Here is a 19,819-nt window from a genome sequence, read left to right as displayed (position 1 = left end):
GGGTGTGATACATAACCTTTTCCTCATCTAAGTTATAATACATGAAATCTTTGCATTGTACACCTCCGCATTTTGTTTTTGGAAAAGCATTAATTATGTATTTGCTAACCGACTCATCTATATTTTTCCGCGATTAATATTAGACGTCAGTTTTTTTTAAAAACTGTTTGAAAGCAAATAAATAATCAGAAACAATACACCAATCTCCAAATATTGATTTTTTATTTTGTTTTGATTAATGTCAAATAGTCAATTAAATATTTATACTTTTAAACCCGATGTTTTATTTCAGTATAATTTACCGCCAGTTTCAATCCTTGAGTTACTCACATCGATAAACTGTTTTGTCTTTGTTGTGTGATGTTGCTAACTAGCAACATGCTTTTTATTTTTTTAATGTTTTGTCAACTATAGATTGCAAACATTTAAATGATGGTTTCGCATTCCAAAAGTAATTAATACTGTAGAATGATCAACAGTATATTTATTCGAATAACTCGTTAAACAGATAAAAAAAAAATAACAAGAACACCAAATTGGAATGAACACAAGAACGTTAAGTGACCAAGGAAAATTCTATAAATCAATATAAAATTAAATATAAAAATGAATAAAGATTTATCTAGAAGCATGGAACAACAGCACCATCAATAAGTATTTTACATAAAGGTATTCATCCGTATCGAAAAATATCCGATCCAAGAAAATCTAAAATGTACGTGTTGAAGTCATCGATTACCAGTAATCATTGCCAATGAACACGGTAGTGCTATTTAACTATAATTGTTGGATTATTGGCACCATGCCTTTTGTTTATATATATATAAAATGATTTTGCCTGGAACAGAACATTTATCAATTAGATTTGAATTATTTAGGATACTTTAAACCAGGTTGTATTTGAATAATCAATGAACGAATTTAGGATTGATTCAACTAAATAAACATTTTCATTTCAGATGGGAAGTAAGATTTAATGCAGAATAATTCTAGAAGTTCAGTGCTGAGATTATTGTAAAATTATTCTATATCATTATTTTGCAGGTAAGTGGTCACTTAAATGTGATGTTTTGTTATTAAACGTTAGTAAGGGAATGCAATACTATAGATAATGCTCAGAATATTTATAAAACTGCTTAATTCTTTTGCATTTGTTCATTTTATGGGGGGTCTCACTTCACATATCATCATAGAAAATTAAAGACGAAACCACGTGTAGATTAAAAAAGATATTTGGTCAGTGTTTTTGTGACTATATGAAAAATGCCTAAGTCTTCCATTTGAAATTTGTTCCCCACACCAATAAGCTAATTTGCCACATTTGTTTTAAACCACGTCTGAAATGAAAGATTATTCAGAAAAAACTACATTACTTAGTGGTAACACCAGACATTATTTGGACTTCATATTGGTGTTTCAAAAAGTACTAACCCAAAGAGGGGAGGACATATGAAAGTAGATGGCAACCATCACTGCCGAAAATTTGCGCTTACGAACATACATTGAATAATCAATACATGTCGAGCATCTCTAAGATGACTGACGACTTATTTACGGTTTCATGTTTCGGTGGTGTGTTTTGCTATGGATTTTGAAAAAATGTCGTGCTGGTATTTCTTTCTCTCTAATTTTAAAACACTAACTACATTTCTAAGATTGGTCTCTGTAATTTTAAAACATTAACCAGATTTTTAAGATTAAATATACCAGAATTAAGTATAACTTACTTGCTGTGCTCCTTTGTACATCTGCTGCGAGCAGAGCGGGGGCATATACATGTATTGAGTTCGTAATACTTCAAGTTCTTTCTCCCTTTCAGTTCTCAATGAATTGTATACAGATATAAATTATAAAAGAGATTTGTATCACACATATCTTGATAAATTTTAAACCAGTAACTGAATCGGAAATTTTATTAGGGGTCATGCCCCTTGGAGATATAATCGTGTAAAAGTAAAGTTTAAAAAAAAAATGCTCTCTCACCCATTCAGTTCTTGACATATTTTGATGGGAAAAGTATATGAATATGCCATTTTGTAGGAGTTATGCTCCTTAGAAATATTGTTTTTACAAAAAGCATATAAGCGGTACCCCATTGAAAGAAAATATAAGACAGGTTTATAGATGTAGAATAACAACATCTGTGGAATAAGTTGAAGGACGCCTCCGGTGCGGAAATTTCTCGCTGCATTGAAGACCTGTTGGTGACCTTCTGCGGTTGTCTGTTCTATGGTCGGGTTGTTGTCTCTTTGACACATTCCCCATTTCCATTTTAAATTTTATGCTAAACTATTTCCGATGGATAACAGTTTTCAAGAACATCAAAAATATTCAATTATTTGAAAAAATGGCGTTTGAAATGGAACTTGTAAGTGGCCCAATGATAATAGTATGAAGATGGTCATTGAACTATTATATTTTTTTTTCTAAGAAGTTTGACTAAGGATTTTGTTCTAAAGACTTTTTCTTACGACAAGTTCTAAATTATATCACAATCAATTTCTGTTAAAGGGCTAGACGATTGAAAAATCAGGAAATGAATAATCAACGATTGAAAGTTCGTGCATTGCATTATCTTCTTCTCCTTGCACGAAACAGCATTATAGTTTTTATATCCCAATATTGCGTTGCTATGATGTTTGATAATTAATTATTAAACAAAACCATTACCAATTAATGTAGAAAAATGAAAAAAAAGAGGCTCGTTTCCGTATAAATCAGATAATGCAATTGTTACGTAATTTTAATTAAATATCAATTTCATCAACTATTCCATTGGTGCATTTTTCAGAAATAAGTGTTGAGATCTCTCATATCCGTCTTCTAAGCGTCCGTGTTACACAATCAAATGACGTAATCTCCCCAACAATTATAAGATTTCTTGACAAAATTCCGTGCTATGTAGTACATAAGCAAATTGATTTAGATTTGTTGGTAAAAAGGAAAAAAGGGCACTCATATAATAGCACATCATCTGAAAACGCTGAACGAGTCCTGGAAACTGCTTTTTCAATAAGGCTTCCAAATTTACCACCATTAACAGGTTAGTTTTTGAAATTTAAATTTTGGAAATAAATATGGTATAAAGGCGGGAAAATAAATATTCTATTTTGAAGATTATATATAGGAAGTTTCAAATTCGTTTATGTTTCAGTCGATCTTAACCCATATTTAACATTTTTTAAGGGAGAACGCTGGATAGCTATCTTTACTTCCGGTGAAGTCGATTGGTGCATAAAGGTAACAACAGCTTATCTAGGACGATGTGTCATCCATCTTGAATTACAGATGATAACTTATTAAGTGTTTTTTTTTATCTATATTTTCGATCACTTTTCGTTCAAGATAATGAAAAATTGAAATTTATACTTTAAACCCTCTCCATGTACACTCGAGATTTGCATCGATATATCATTTGTTGTAACTTATTGATAGGCATTTTTCCTGCCTGGCTAACATTAATTTAAAAGTAATTGATTTCTTCCATTTCAGCTAAATGCCAAAAGTGATGAAACGAAACTCGTAATTCTTGAATTGTTTTATGGCATCTTGTGATCATATTCTGTCAAAAGAAAAGGGTTCTTAAACATGAAACAACTTCTAGTATTCAAAGAATTTTGCAATATTAACTTTGGAACGAATAAAACACATTTATTACATCAGATTTACGTAATACAAATGTTAAAAGCAAACATTCAGCTTTGATTTTGAGTCCCAAGAATAGCGACATTGGAATCCTCGGAGATGGCGGTCAGTGAGTGCAATCTTGAACACGACCCATCCCTTTTCCAACGTATTACTAGGAGAAACATCCTTCAAAGATGTAAAATTAATTTCTGTGATTGAGAGGATTTTTTAAGGATAAGGACATACGATCCTCTTTACAATTTAAAAAATTTTCAACTTCATTCGAATTTTACATTATTCAAGGGACGTATACACTCGCGTGCATATCTCTCATTCATTGTCCACGCTGCTACACTTTTGGTCTTTTTTATATCAGTTTTTCAAACTTTGTATTAAGTATTTGATTTTCAAATAATTTGACCTCTCGCATCACTGCGTTTATATTTATTTACGATTCTTTATCCGGTGTTGACTTTACCTTTTGACCCTTTTCGGTTATATCAGCTCTCCAAATTTTGTATCATGTAGTCAATGTTCAAATAGCGTGGCCCGAATATAACTGTAGAAACATTTATTGTCAAATTGCGCATCTGATTTTGTAATGCGGTAAATTGCAATCTGATTAAAAGTCGCATATACCGTAACTCGCTTATTCATGTTATGATCTCTCTGAAAAATCGAAATCTATATCTTCTTCACATTGGCAAGAGGTATAAGAGGAGGGTTGATATCTCACAAAACATGTTTAGCCCACCTTATTTTGGTACCTTTTCCAAGTCAGAGTCTTGTATGTTTTTTAATATCAGTTTATAGATATGTTTTGGAGTTTAGTGTGACGTTCATTTTTATTGAACCTATGGAGCCAGCTGAAGCTCGCCTCCGGGTACGTGATTTTCTCGCTGTGTTGAAGAATATTGGTGGCCTTCGGCTGTTTTCTGCTCTTTGGCTGGATTGTTGTCTTTTTGACACATTCACCATTTTGTTCTCAATCTTATTGAGTAAAATAGGTACCGTTAATATTATTACTACCACTGGATAGATACCTCTGCTGATCCACTGTGAGTCTCAGAGAGTATCATCAGTTCAATAGCTCAGTAACTTCTTAAAATAAGGAATTAATATATATCTGCATGCATAACACTGATCCCTGGTCTTGATGGGGCTATATGAATTATGCTAATATGATGGACAATGGTTTATAAGCATAAATCTAAGAATACAAAATCATTTAACTTTTCTTTATTTTATAATGCAATTTTGAAGTCGATCCAATTATTTAACCATAACTATCCTATCCATCTTCAAAAATGAATAGAAATATCTATTTTTATTCAAGGTAGTACCTTTTATTTTTGCTGAACAATCTTTTGACGTCATTCGATTGATAAAAGTTATCCTATTAAGAAGTTATGAAACTATAATCAGTAAAGAACAATGCATTGTTTGTATCGATAACGGACATACCAACTGATTTCTTCTTTATTATATTTGATCAACATAAGTGAGGACGTTCATGTTCAACAAAGGTAACATCATTTTAAACGTTGATTTTTGTTAAGTTGCAATTAATGTTTTAATCTTTTAAGAAGATTAATGCAACACAATTTTCTTTTCTTTTGTAAAGTAATTAGATTATTTTTCTATTTTAGTGACCCACTTATGATATTTCTAATGTTTAATTCATATTAATCTACAACTGATCTTCAATTTTGCAACATTTTGTGATTGAAACTTCTATATAATCATTAATATTAAAAAAAGGACAAAAATAATTAAATAAAAACAAACGAATTGTCTAAGATGTTTTATCTACCCAAATCATTAGAATATGTCCCGACATGAAAGAACTGACAATGTCATGATCATGGCAAAAAAAAACCAAACCAATCAAACAACAATATACACTACACAACATAGACAACTAAAGACTGAGCAATACAAACCGGGGGTTATCTCAGGTATTCTGGAAAAGTAAGCATATCCTGCTTCATATGTGGCACCACACACCCAGTGATGTTTTATTCGGTAGTTAACATTTAATGAAAAGGTAACGTGATCATGGTTACTAAAATTGGAAATAGTTAACATTGTCACTATGTTTTTTCAACCAAACTTAATATTTCTATTTTAAATAATCACATTTACATTTGTTTTTGCCATAGAAGTTTCAAGCTGGTAAAATGTTAATGATTTATACTCTACCCTTTGATATTTTTCAAGATATATCTACCATTCAGATTAAAACTGACAAAATTACACCCAAAGTTGAGTGAACTGATTGAAATACAATTCCATATATAGTCGACCGTATTTGATAAATCTGAAATCTATAGTGTTCCTTTTTAATATACGAACAATAGATTCTGAGATCAAGTAGAATAATAAGATTTCAAGGTAAAGTCATAAATCATGCTTCCACAACATATTCCAAACTTTCTAGAAACAGTAGATTACACTGAACTAGTTAACATTGAATAAAAAATAATATTTGTAACAGTTTTTACCAATGGTTTATATTGATTGAAAGTTGAAATACCCTTTGATCTTGGATTTACCGCAAAAACAAACAAAGTACCATTTATAGTTGAAACACATTTAAATGTTTTAGAAATATTATGAATAATAAATATCTTTCAGAGTGTTCTATCTTTTATATAGAAATTAATATCCTATATGATATTTCAGTGAGCAATTATAAATCTATTTGACGTAGCTTAAAATCTTTGCAGAAAGTAAATATTCCATGATGATTTATTTGTATGAAAATGGTAAATGTAATTAATACAGTTTTGTCTCTAAGGTGACAAGGAAAATATTTAAATGAAGAATTATTAACCAATTAGCCTGTTTGCTACCGGTCTCATGAGAATCCTATTTGAATTAGCTAGTTTTTATCTACAAGAATCATTACTCCACTCTCATTCTATGCTTTATCAGAAAATTTAATGGTTTTTTCCCATTGAAGTATCTCCAACAAAATTAGACACAATCAGACACTATGCTTTATTGATATGATAATGGATGACATCGCATGTTTGGTTTTTGTCTGAATTTAAATTCATGCATCATGTTTACATAGTTCTTTGACTATAAAGATTTTTGGTGCTCTCTGTGTTTATTTTCTTAGATATTTCTGACATTTTAAAGTTAGTTTAAAACTATTTGATGGTTATCTAAAAGATGACGTTTACAGTCATATGTAGGCAACCTACCCATGGTTAAAGGGTGGTAGGAGGGGGTGGCATCTCAAGTTTAAAAAAAAAAAGCATTTTGTCCCGGATGTTTGAAAATTGATCATTAAATCTGGTGTCCCGAAAGGTGTAAATTCCGAATTCGCGCGAAAATAAAGCCCCAATCCCGTATTCTCTAATACATAAAGACCAAATCCCGACGTCCCGAACACGGTCCTTCCGCTTTTCTTTGTTTTGTGTGTCTGATTATGTCACAGGTAACTGTTTCTCTCCGTGTTAATAAAAGATACTGTTAGGCAAGGGAGTTCCACATCAGATTGATAGAGGATGCTTTCCTTTATTCTAATGGTATTGGAAAACTTCAGCACAGTTGGAAGTTCTATGGCCCAATCTTAAATTTCCTATGCTCTGTATTGTGGAATGTTTTTCATTCTTTTTCATTCTTTTGTCTTTTGTGTTTGTAATCAAATAATATATACCAGGCTTAAAAAGTGTGTACGCCAGACGCGCGATTCGTCTACAAAAGACCAATTAGTGACGTGGAAATAAAAAAAAAGTTTAAAAGGCTGTAAAGTACGAAGGTGAAGACTTTTGAGGAATAAAAATTCGCAAATGTTTTGGCAAATACAGCTTATGTTAGCTATTGCAGGAATATAAGGAAGATCGACTGTGATTATATATAGTCCATTTCTATTTATTTTGGAGTTTGCTTTTGTAGTATTTCAGTGTTTCTGTTGTTCCGTTGATTTGCTCTTATAGTTGATTTGTTCCCTCTATTTTAATTTGTTTACCGGTTTTGATTTTGCTTAATGGAATTATGACTACTGAACAGCGGTATACAAAATGTTGCCATTACTAATAAACACGTCAGAAATTCAGCTATTGTCATCATACAGTTGTTCGGTACAGTTGGATCTGCGTGATGTGTGATGCATGCATTGTATGTGATGCTACCCGTGTAAACGCAACTGTTCTACCCTATTTCAATATTTTTTCTCTCGTGTCCGTCTATCTGCATCTAAACTTGTGAATTTGAACTACCTTTAGTATATTAACCTATTACACAAATTGATGAACTCTAATTACTACCAATTGTTTTCTTTACTCTATTTGTATATTAACTCTTAACTCTGTTAAGTATATTAACCTTTTACACATATTGATGAACTCTAATCACTACCAATTGTTTTCTTTACTCTATATATATGAATTAAGATAACATTCTGAACATTTGTTACATTTGGTTTGTGTCCCATAAAGAGTTCAACTCTACTATTTCTGTATTTATTCTATATATTCATTAATTTCAGACAATTGAATACACATAACCAATGGCTCGTACATTTTTTTTTAAACAATTTTCTCAATGCTGAATTCAATGTTTTTCACATCATTCAAAATTAAGATAATGACAAACCAGATTTTTTTCTAATAGGGCAAAAGCTACGTACCAATAAATAAGTTTATCTCAAGTCATGGTAAATTGAATGCCCAATCTTGTCAGTGATTGTTACTTTTTTGTCTTTGGCGCCTCACTGAATCTAATGTTGATTTCAGATCTCCAGTTGTTTCTTTAGAATTCATAACTCGTTACTTGTCTCTAGTGTATCTTTATGATGTTAGCATTTCGAAAACTCTAGATTTCTTTCAACTTATGTTGAAGATGTCACTATACGAATTCAAGTTTATTCACCTATAAATTGATTTTACCTATACAAGAGGAGCTACATAAACGTGTTTTATATTGTCATTTGATAGAAAACTTTATAGATGGTAAATCGATTCTATCGAAGTTTTCGATCGTATTGTGTTCTGATTTTATGAATCTTTGTGTTATAATGAAGGACTATAAGGCTGATGGAGAAGATAGTATGGTCACTTCTTTCAGCTCGATCGGTTACTGTTCAACACATAGTTTACGACAAATTTTCTGTAAAACTTCTTGCTTCTTAAACGCTTTGTTATTTGAATTAATGCATTTAGGGAAAACACTGGACACAACGGCCAATCTTCCAGTGCTTATATCTGCTCATTCATGTTTTGATGTAAACTACGATATCTTCCAAAAGACAATTCTATTCAATCTGTTCCTCTAAAATTTCTTAAATGTTGCCTGTCTTATTAATGTTATCTCACATTTTCCATTCATGTATATGTATGATTTAAGTGAAGTAACATATGTAAACAAAGTGTGACAAAAACATTGAACCCTCAGGCAAATTCAATAAGTGATGACAAAATCAAACGCTATCGATCAAATGAACATTTTAAAACAAGTGCCGAATTCATGACTTGGACAGGTATTTCCAATGAAAATTGTGGTTTAATCCTGTTTTTTAACTAGCTGAACCTTCCACTTGTATGCAAGTTGTTCAATGTTCCAATAAATAGACAAAGTTGGGTTAGCAACACAAACAAACATAATAGGTTAATGTGACATTATTAAGATCCAGCAGACAAAACTGTGTAAACATACACTACAGACAGACAACACACAAATTGGTAAATGCTGGTATAAAACAATGCACAAGGTGCTCTAATATTTAAACTATAGTTTGAAAATTGCTATTTAGGGTCTGTATTGCAAAACTTATTTCACCAGTAGTGATCCAATGCGTAACAATACAAGTAATAAGGACATTACACAACTTTTCTAACCTTTTTCTTAAAATACATTGAACTTAGTCAATTCTAATATGATTTTCGGATCTGCAATTAAATACATTTTTTCAAATTTTCCATTGCTAAATTTATGAATTATTAAGAAATTGACTAAGAGTCGATTTAAATATACTTTTTATGTTCCACTTGGTCATATAGCTCCTTAGATATTAAGTTAGGAAGACATCTTTGGCCTTCAAAGTTTTGGGTTTGCGCATTCCTGATGAAGTGTAATCATCAAAAGCACTTCAAATGCATCAAACTCATGATGTGATATTTTCAATTTGCTTGCATGCACCCCATCTGACCAACTGTCTTAACTATCAATTCTTGACCATTTTTATCAAAAGATTATTTAATTTAGATCGTTTTTGTACCAAGTCAGGAAAATGGTCATTGTTATATTATAGTTCGTTTCTGTGTGTGTTACATTTTAATGTTGTGTTTCTGCTGTGTCCTTGTTCTCCTCTTATATTTGATGCGTTTCCCTCAGTTTTAGTTTGTAACCCGGATTTGTTTTTTTTCTCAATCGATTTGTGAGTTTCGAACAGCGGTATACTACTGTTGCCTTTATTTAGTTTATCAAATGTCAACGAATACTTACCTTATCTCAGAGCTTACAGTTTAAACTTCCCACATTCTAATCATATACTTTTTACATTTTTTTAATATACATAAATCTTCCAGGCCAAAAAGAGCCATTAGCGGACCTCCTTTTTGGATCATTATTTAAATATGCATTACTATGACTTTTGATTTTCCATGTTGAACCTAATTTCTCATCTCATTTCATGTTCTGCCTAGTTAAAATTGCATGTAAATTATTCTATTTCTATATATGTTCATTATCGACCATTCTTTGTTATGTAAGACAATTAAGAAAACAAATGAATAACATATCAGATATTGAGGAGTTTCATTTGTATTATTTAAAAGTATTAAGTCAAAATAACTAGTGCGGTAAATAATATATGATATTACGAATAAGATTGATTGACTATGTACACTGAAAAGCAATAATGCATGATGAACTATTGGTTTAAAATTTTATTCGCTTGAAATATAAAGACGTCACTATATTAAATCATTTGTAATGCAAAGTACTTATATGTTTTAGTCCATTATAAGTATTATGAGTTTATATATTTGATCTTTATTAAGACAAGGGAGCATGGTATGATTGCCGAAAGCAAAACTATCGACAAGAGATCAAAAGACGAAAATGTTAACAACTAACGTTATCTTTCGATATAACGGCGTACCAACTGCCTGGAATGTTGAATTGTGTTCTATCAAATCATAGAAAAACATCTTGTTATCATGGTAAATCATATGAAGTTTTTCGGTTTTCTAGTCTTAAAAAGAATATTATACAGAAAAGCGAACTATTGAATGGAAAATCAAAGACATCCAAATATGATCAGCTGACTGAAACCGCTAGTACAAAATTTGATTTCAAAACGATGGATTTGGAGTCAATGACTTGATGTACAATCCAAGCATGCTTGATTACAGCACTGTTAAAGACTAAAGCATGACTCACATCGTTATATTTTTCGTTTGATTTGTTTGAGTCTGTTATAGACGGCTATACGGGAAATACAGACAACAGTAGTGTACCGCTGTTCAGAAGTCGTAAGTCGATTGAGAGAAAAAAAAAACGGGTTACAAAATAAAATTGATGGAAACACATCAACTATAAGAAGAATAAAACGAAACAACAGAGCACTGAAGTGCAACAAAAACAAACTGTCAGTTAACAACTGCAATATTTCTTACTTATCACAGGACATTTAAGAACAATGGTGTTTTGAACCTGTTTATTTGGCTACCAGAACCTCCGCGTTTTATGGCAATGTTTAATTTTCTAATCGTCGAAGATTGTACGGTGCTTATTCATTTTTTTATATTTACGTCGTTTGAACTCTTACGTTGGCAATCATATCACATCTTTTATTTTTAATGTTGGTGCAATTAGATTACTTTTCGAGTCAAGTTAGAATAGAAATGCCGTTAATTAGATGACAGAACTGTGTAAATACAAACTGTCAAATAGCTTTTCGATACTATTTACTTATTTTATTTTTATTTTTTAGATTGAAACGATGACAAAATGAGTGATTGTCCGGGACTTGTACTGCCCATTTTCAACGAATCAACATGGCACGTTGGATTAAGAGCCACGTTATATCTCATTACAATGATTTGGTGTTTTCTAGGAATAGCTATTGTAGCAGACACTTTCATGTGTGCTATAGAGAAAATAACGAGCAAAACTAAAGTTGTAAAAATTGCTGATTCTGACGTGAAAGAAGGCATAAGGGATGTAGAAGTGAAGGTTTGGAATGACACTGTAGCTAATCTTAGTTTACTTGCTTTTGGAACAAGTGCACCAGAAATATTACTGAATGTAATAGAAATATGTGGAAATTCCTTTAAGCCTGGCAAGCTTGGACCTGGCACTATTGTTGGATCAGCTGCGTTTAATTTACTAGTTATATCTGCAATTTGTATAGTTAGTATACCAAAAGACGAAATTCGTAGAATCAATGTAATACCGGTTTATGTAGTAACGACTGTTTTTAATCTCTTTGCATACGTATGGTTAGCCCTAGTGCTTATGGTAATAACACCTAATGTTGTAGACCTGTGGGAATCCATTGTAACGTTCTTGCTTTTTCCCGCGTTAATAATAGTGTCGTATGCTGTTGATAAAGGATGCTGTTGTGCGAAGAACAATAAGACATCGTCTGAAGTCGAAATTGGAATTGGTATGTAACTTTTAAATAATCCTAGGTTAGAGAAAAAATAGCCTCCCCCCTAATTGCTGTATAAAAACAGTCCACATACATAACATGTAACTATTTTTCAGTAAATGATCGTTTTTGCACAATCAACACCTAGTGTGCACTATTATTTCATTTGTAAATAGTATCACAAGTTCCAATGCAACAACTACTCAATCTGATTTTAAGTGTTCGATGAACTTGTTTCTTTTGTATATGAAATTGAAATTAAGGTGCATTAAGTATTCATATTGTATCAATTTAAACGTTGTGTATTTTATCAAAGTTTTCCTCAAGAGAGAAAACCATTAGTTTTATTAGAATAGTCAATAAACTATTAATATCATCTGCAAGACAATATATTGTATTGTGTTACAAAGTTATAAACAAGTGAAACTTTTACTTACATAAGTGTTCTAGTGACCTATTACGATATACATGGGGTCAGAAGCTCGAATCCCAATATGGAATTTATTGACCCAACATATATCGTATCACGTCACTAGAACACTATTTAACGGATTTATCTTACCGACTATCTTAACATGTGGTATTTAGACTAGTGGCCGTTTAAAGTGATCAAGTTTGCAAAACATTACTATTAAGAACCTACTCCAATTGGTCTAAACAATACCTACAATAACAACTTGTTACCTTTAAATGTCCTTTAATAGTTATCAAAGGTACCAGGATTATAATTTAATACGCCAGACGCGCGTTTCGTCTACACAAGACTCATCAGTGACGCTCAGATCAAAATAGTTATAAAGCCAAATAAGAACAAAGTTGAAGAGCATTGAGGACCCAAAATTCCAAAAAGTTGTGCCAAATACGGCTAGGGTAATCTATTCCTGGGATAAGAAAATCCTTAGTCAAATGTGTTTTATGAATTCATTTCAATCGTTCATCAGTAATTTCTTTGTCTGTTGAAACCTCTAAGATATTTTCTGAACACTAATAATATTCCTAGAAATTAATAGGAGGTAAGATAAATTTATCAAAAAACTAAGGATTTTCTTATCCCAGGAATAGATTATCTTAGCCGTATTTGGCACAATTGTTTGGAATTTTGGATCTTCAGTGCTCTTCAACTTTGTACTTGTTTGGCTTTATAAATATTTTGATATGAGCGTCACTGACGAGTCTTATGTAGACGAAACGCGCGTCTGGCGTACTAAATTAATTTTATTACTACCACTGGGTCGATGCCTCTGCTGGTGGACTATTAGTCCCCGAGGGTATCACCAGCCCAGTAGCCAGTACTTAGGTACTGGCATAAAAATACGGATTTTTTGTGTTATTAAAATTTGCTGTTACAAAATATTAAAAATTATTATAAATTAAGGAATGTATCTCCCTCGTGCAAAGCTCTGATTCCTTTCACGAATTTGGCTATACTTTTTGGACCTTTTGGATTATAGCTCTTCACCTTTTATATAAGCTTTGGATTTCAAATATTTTGGCCCCGAGCATCACTGAAGAGACATGTATTGTCGAAATGCGCATCTGGTGCAACAAAATTGGTACCGTTGATTTTATTACTACCACTGGGTCGATGCCTCTGCTGGTGGACTATTAGTCCCCGAGGGTATCACCAGCCCAGAAGCCAGTACTTAGGTACTGGCATGAAAATACGGATTTTTTGTGTTATTAAAATTTGCTGTTACAAAATATTAAAAATTATTATAAATTAAGGAATGTATCTCCCTCGTGCAAAGCTCTGATTCCTTTCACGAATTTGGCTATACTTTTTGGACCTTTTGGATTATAGCTCTTCACCTTTTATATAAGCTTTGGATTTCAAATATTTTGGCCCCGAGCATCACTGAAGAGACATGTATTGTCGAAATGCGCATCTGGTGCAACAAAATTGGTACCGTTGATTTTATTATAATCCTGTTTATACTGTACAGTTTGATTGATAATAATTGAAAATCATTTATATCTCTACCTTTTGAAGGTTTAATAGAATATTTCTCCAGAGTGATAACCTAAAAATTAATTCGTTGAAATTCGTCAAAAGGTAATATAAAAAAAATAAACAAACTTCTTTACATATGTGAAACCTTTATTAGACATATAAAACCATTTTATTCATGATAAAACATGATAACAAAGATATTTATTTTATGAATTTCCACTTCAAAAGGGCACATTTTCAAATTAGAAATAATGAAAGTACATTGTCTTGTTAGGGCCACCTTTTAATTAACTTTCTCAACACACTAAAGCATATTTTACAATTTGACATTTCTAGCTCAAAAGCAGTTTCGGATGTAAAATCTGATATTATATGCAAATAATCCATCATTTTATTTCAGTACTACAATTGGCACTGTAAAGGCGTCTTAACAGCCTTTTTATGTTTAGTTGGCATAGGATACTAGACTCAACAAAATCAATATGATCTGCAACATTAAATTTTTTCTGGGATTTATATTGTTACCGAACCAATTATAAGAGGTTCATTATGGGTAACATAAATATAGTTGATTACAAAATAATGGAATCGAATCTAACATGACTAAAACTTCGTCAAATAAATTTCTATGAGAGAAAACACATTTTATAACAATAAATAGATGTTAAGAAATGTTCTTTATTGAGGAAACAAGTGTTCGGCAATATTTATCTGAATAGAAACCCCAATGACATACTATCGGTATTATACAAGATCGATTCTGATAACTGGGCTTTGATTTTGATGGTTTCATGTGAGGTTTTATTTGTAAATCTATTTAAACGTGACAACCTGCAATGTTTATTTGTTTTTGTCAATTGTCTACGATATTAAAAGGTGACACGTAGCAAGATAGACGAGCTCTTTTGCACTGATTTCTTAGAAGTGTAAATGAAACGTGTCGTCACATTAAGGATAACGGAAATTGCATTATGATCACAATCCTCAAGACTCTTGAGGGTCATAAAATATTCATGAGCACGAAAGTCTTAAATACTCGATCAATGACGTTGCACAACATAATGTAACGAGATAGCGTAATGGTAATGTTTCTTTTTAAGTAAAAAGATAAAAAGGATAGGGCAACAAGGACACATTATACAACAAATAACATTATCATCGAAACAATTGCATAATGTAAGAAAGCAAATGCATGAACACACCATAAAACAATGACTAAAGGCATCACAAAATATTGATTTAAAAGAAATTGAACTGCAACACCTTGGGATCACTTTAGATCACTTCCGTTTTTGTTGGAGTTTCGCGTTGTTAATTCTTTAGTTTTCAATGGGTTGTTTTCCTAGACCTATTCGTCTTTTCGTCATTTTTGCAATGACGTTCTAAGCTTTTGTTCGACGTATGAGCTATGAATGGCCCTCTTTTATTTAAGGAACTGACGAATAAACTCATCATAGATAACAGAATTAAATTACGTATTTACGCCAGACGCGCGTTTCGTCTGCAAGACTCATCAGTGAGGCTCGAATCCCAAAAAGTCAAAAATGCAAAATAAAGTACGAAGTTGAAGAGCATTGAGGATAAAAATTCCTTAAAGTTTTGCCAAATACTTTAGTTATTGGTTCCCTTGTATATGTTGATTACTTAGTTAGTTTTTACTCTACTGTTTTGTTTCATTGGTTGTTATAACTTTTCAAAATTTGTTTAATGTTTTAATCCAAAATACCATGTTTTCTCTCGAGCAGAATCGAAAAGAAGTTGTTTGTCGAAATGCGCATTTTAAAATAAATTAAAACTTTTTTCTGTCAGTAAATAGTTTGCCCACTAAAAAACTATAAATTAAATAAAAAAACAACCTTAAATTAAAAAAAACAAAAACAAAATATAGGAACTTAAAGTAGGCATATCAGGTCAAATTTCAATGTAAGTTATATACATGAAAACATATGATCTAGTTTAACAATTCAAACAAAGTCGGGCGTGTTATTCAACAAACTATCGGCATTACCATGGGAACCAATTATGTCCCTCTTCTTGTCGACTTGTTCATTTATTCAAATGACATAAGAAAACGCCTATACTGAGCCAGGAATAGGACACAGTTGTTTTTCCATTCGTTTGATTTGTTTTATGTTTCAATGAAACAACTCTCAATCAAAGCCACAATTTATAAAAGAAAACCATTACTTTTTGATTTTGAAATTTATAAAGGGATATCTGTTTTGAATTTTCCTTGAAGTTCTGTATTTTTGTTATTTCACATTTTTCATTATAAAACAAAATGATGTTTTAGATGAGTCTTTTGTAGACGAAACGCGCGTCTGGCGTATATACAAAATTTAGTCCTGGTATCTATGATGAGTTTATTTAATGAGATAACTTCTGCCTTGCTCAGTTTAACAAAACAGTTGACCGAAAAGTCACCTTTGGAATATAAGAAATATGGTCCTAACTAAATTAAAAAAAAAAGAATCGTTCCATTTCTTGCTCTGTATCTAAATTTCTACTTTAAGTACATGAGTTTTTTGTGTTCGAACGCAGTTATAATGAAGACACATCATACTTAGGAAAGGTTATCTAGGAGTCACTTAATTTATTGGTCCGACGTTAGTGACGTTTTCATTACATATGTTTTACGTTATTTACCGATATTTGGAGATCAGAATTTGTTCTTATTTTGACAAAGAAGGTGTTACAGTGAATCAGGAAGTAAAGATCTGTTGTGAGTTAACTTTGTTTTGTATTATCCTATATCTTTTTGATGAAATACAAAAAAGAGTCATACGCCGAAATATCATTGAACTACGTAGAATACATAGTCTATGCCCCTCAAGGAATAGATATGAACGAGATAGATAGATCAGTTCTTATATCAAAATGTTGAAGCTTTCGATTAGGCTTTTTCTAAATAAAATGACAGATATATGAGAAATTGATAAATATAATTATCTTGTTTATCATTAATTTATAAATTTGAAAGTAGCACAATGGGAACACTTATGATGAATCCCCAAAATATGATTTATAGAAAATAATTTGCGGCTGGATCCTATTTTATTTAAACTGAGAAAAAAAGGATGAGTTTGATTACACTTTTTTTACTATACTTGAAATAATATCTACATAAACATGTCGACCATTCTTTAGAAATTGAGAGATCGGAGATTGGTAAGACACTTTATTTTTATACATCTAGATATGCGTTGTGGTATTCAAATAAAACTATTATATATGAGTAGTAAATTCAATTCAACGAACTTGGTTAATGTCATCACGGTCTTATGTTTATGATTTGTCATTAACTGTAATGACAAGAAATGTGTGGTGGAATGGAATATTGGTTTTAAGATTGTTGCAATATAATGCACAAAAATAAACAGCACTGTTGTATTTTTAATGATACATTTTCAGTTAAATCATTGTCTTTTCAGTTTGAAACATTTGTTGGTAAACTGACATTTTTTAGATAAAAGATAAAAAAAAAAAAAAAAAAAAATTCTTATGAAATAAAACTATACAGACCTCGTCTAAAAGCTTAAACGTAAACGCGATTCAATCGAAACTTGAATTGTAAACTGAACCTTTTTCTCAAACTTTAACTCGACGAACTTTAGTTTGATTAGAAGAGTACCAAAACTTTTAATTTTCTGTTTAAATTTCATATGGTATACTTCGTACACTGTTGGATGTATTATTCATTAAGTGTTGAAAGTTAATAGTATATTAGCAAGAGTAAAGGGAATCTGTTCAAGGTTAATACGTGTGATTAATCAAGGAGTGTAAAAAAAGGTATTATCACAAAAATACTGAGAAAAATTCAAAACGGAAAGTCCCTAATGAAATGGCAAAACCAAAAAATCAAACACATCAAAAATGACAGTGTTGTGAAAACAAGTGTGCATTCCTTATGACTATTGAAAAGTGGTATACTACTGTTGCCTTTATGTCTTACGTCAGCAGTTTACCCAAAGTACTCTCGAATTATGTTGATCGTTCAGCAGTATGACATGATACCCCTCTACATTCATTTCAGGACCTAAAGCGGTAGAAGGTAAATAATTGACATCATATATTAATCTCTTTTTATAATACTTCCTATTTCAATTAACAATATAGACATGGAACTTGCACAAGTTTTTTTTTATGAATTTTTCTCTATATTTCTGACTAAAATATTTACTAATTGTTTGCACACAGGTAGATGTTTAGAATACTACACTTTAGTGGTAGGAGTTGTTGCGAATATCTGTAATACTTAATAATGTTTGGACCGCAATCATCTGGTGACTGGCTCATTTCTTGGCATTGCAAACATTTCATTACCACTTTGATTATACAGTGGTAAAATAGATTAAAAACCAATGATTGTAATTTTTTATATATATATTTTGAACTCTTCGGGATAAATAAAAGATATTTGGTGTATTTTTCATTTCATCTTATTCTGCAGTGCGAAGGTCTAGTCGTTTGTTATAAGGCCAATTTATAAACCTACTTTAAAATCATATCTGTTACTACAAAGCATTATATAATTCAGATGTTATATCATTCTTATGTCAAGTAATATTTACTCAATCAATATCTTACAAGGACCTATGCACTCGTTTACTATAACTGATTTAAAATGTACAACATGAAATCCTACACATTTTCCTTTATCTGCAACGTAAATTTATTTGTGCTTATAAGTGTTAATCGCTTAAATCTGAAGTTCTTAAGAAATGCGACCTTTCTTGTTGTTAATGAATCTCATAGGTTAGAAATACCACTAACTTGAAATGGAAATTGAAAGGACCTTTGTCAGCATACCGATAAATTGATGATTTAAGGTTTTTTATAAGGTCATATTTTGGGGTTGTCAAATTGGAGCAATATCATTTATCATACCGTATTATACCGTTGTGTTCATTGTTGTGCGAGTTAAACCCTCTTTTAATGAAGTTTGTACACTGTGAATACGTTCGAAACAAATCAATTGAGATAAATTATCGCCATACGAATTGGCAGAGTATACTATGAAACAAATTGTCTATGGGAATGAATGGAATTTAAAACCATAAAAAGTATGTTAGTCAAAATCTAAACATGTTAATCCTAATATATGACACAGAGATATCATATGAAAATTTAAAAATATCTACTGGAAAAAATTCGAATTCAAAGATTACAATACATTCCCCATCACAATACAGCAATGACGGTTACAGAAATTATTTATGCAACTCATTTTGATAGAAACAATAATTTTTGTCACTTATATTCACACGTGTTATGTATAATTCTTTGATTTCCCTCAACAGTTGATAATTCTTAAAGTCATATGAAACGATTGACTGGTGAAAAGTTATGTTTATCCAATTCTTGAACCATTGAATGTATATATCATAAACTTAGTCTTCTGTCCACGATTTTCTCATCTTTTACGCAAATATATCGTATAATCGTCAATTTTTTTTCTATCTGTCTGCAATAAGTTGAAAAAATGGCAGCTAATTAATTGTCGCTATTTGAAGCCGTAGTTTACCGATTGTCACCTTCTAGTCAGCAAAAAAGCATGGATATTGAGCACGTGTTTAACATGTACAATCAGATAATTGTTTATTTTGAAGACAGATACATGCGTATTGCGATCC

At 31.3% G+C, this 19,819-nt stretch overlaps 1 protein-coding gene across 7 annotated transcripts in view; it reads left to right on the top strand.

Moving 5' to 3' along the window:
• The first annotated feature begins 330 nt into the window (after positions 1 to 330).
• The window catches only part of LOC139487912 (sodium/calcium exchanger 3-like), a 34,647-nt gene continuing 15,158 nt past the window's right edge, over positions 331 to 19,819 (top strand). The window contains exons 1-4 of one of the 7 annotated variants that reach the window (XM_071273141.1): positions 331 to 451; positions 960 to 1,044; positions 11,576 to 12,250; positions 18,220 to 18,237. In XM_071273141.1, coding sequence (XP_071129242.1) covers positions 11,593 to 12,250; positions 18,220 to 18,237 — 676 coding nt within the window. In that variant the 5' untranslated portion in view covers positions 331 to 451; positions 960 to 1,044; positions 11,576 to 11,592. Of the gene's footprint in view, positions 452 to 733; positions 1,045 to 10,553; positions 10,803 to 11,575; positions 12,251 to 18,219; positions 18,238 to 19,819 lie in introns of those variants that run through there. The other 6 variants (XM_071273139.1, XM_071273136.1, XM_071273140.1 and 3 more) reach the window with 6 other exon arrangements.

Source organism: Mytilus edulis, chromosome 9 (genome assembly GCF_963676685.1).
Source record: "Mytilus edulis chromosome 9, xbMytEdul2.2, whole genome shotgun sequence".
Lineage (NCBI taxonomy): Eukaryota > Metazoa > Mollusca > Bivalvia > Mytilida > Mytilidae > Mytilus > Mytilus edulis.
This window is presented reverse-complemented; position numbering and strand designations above follow the sequence as displayed.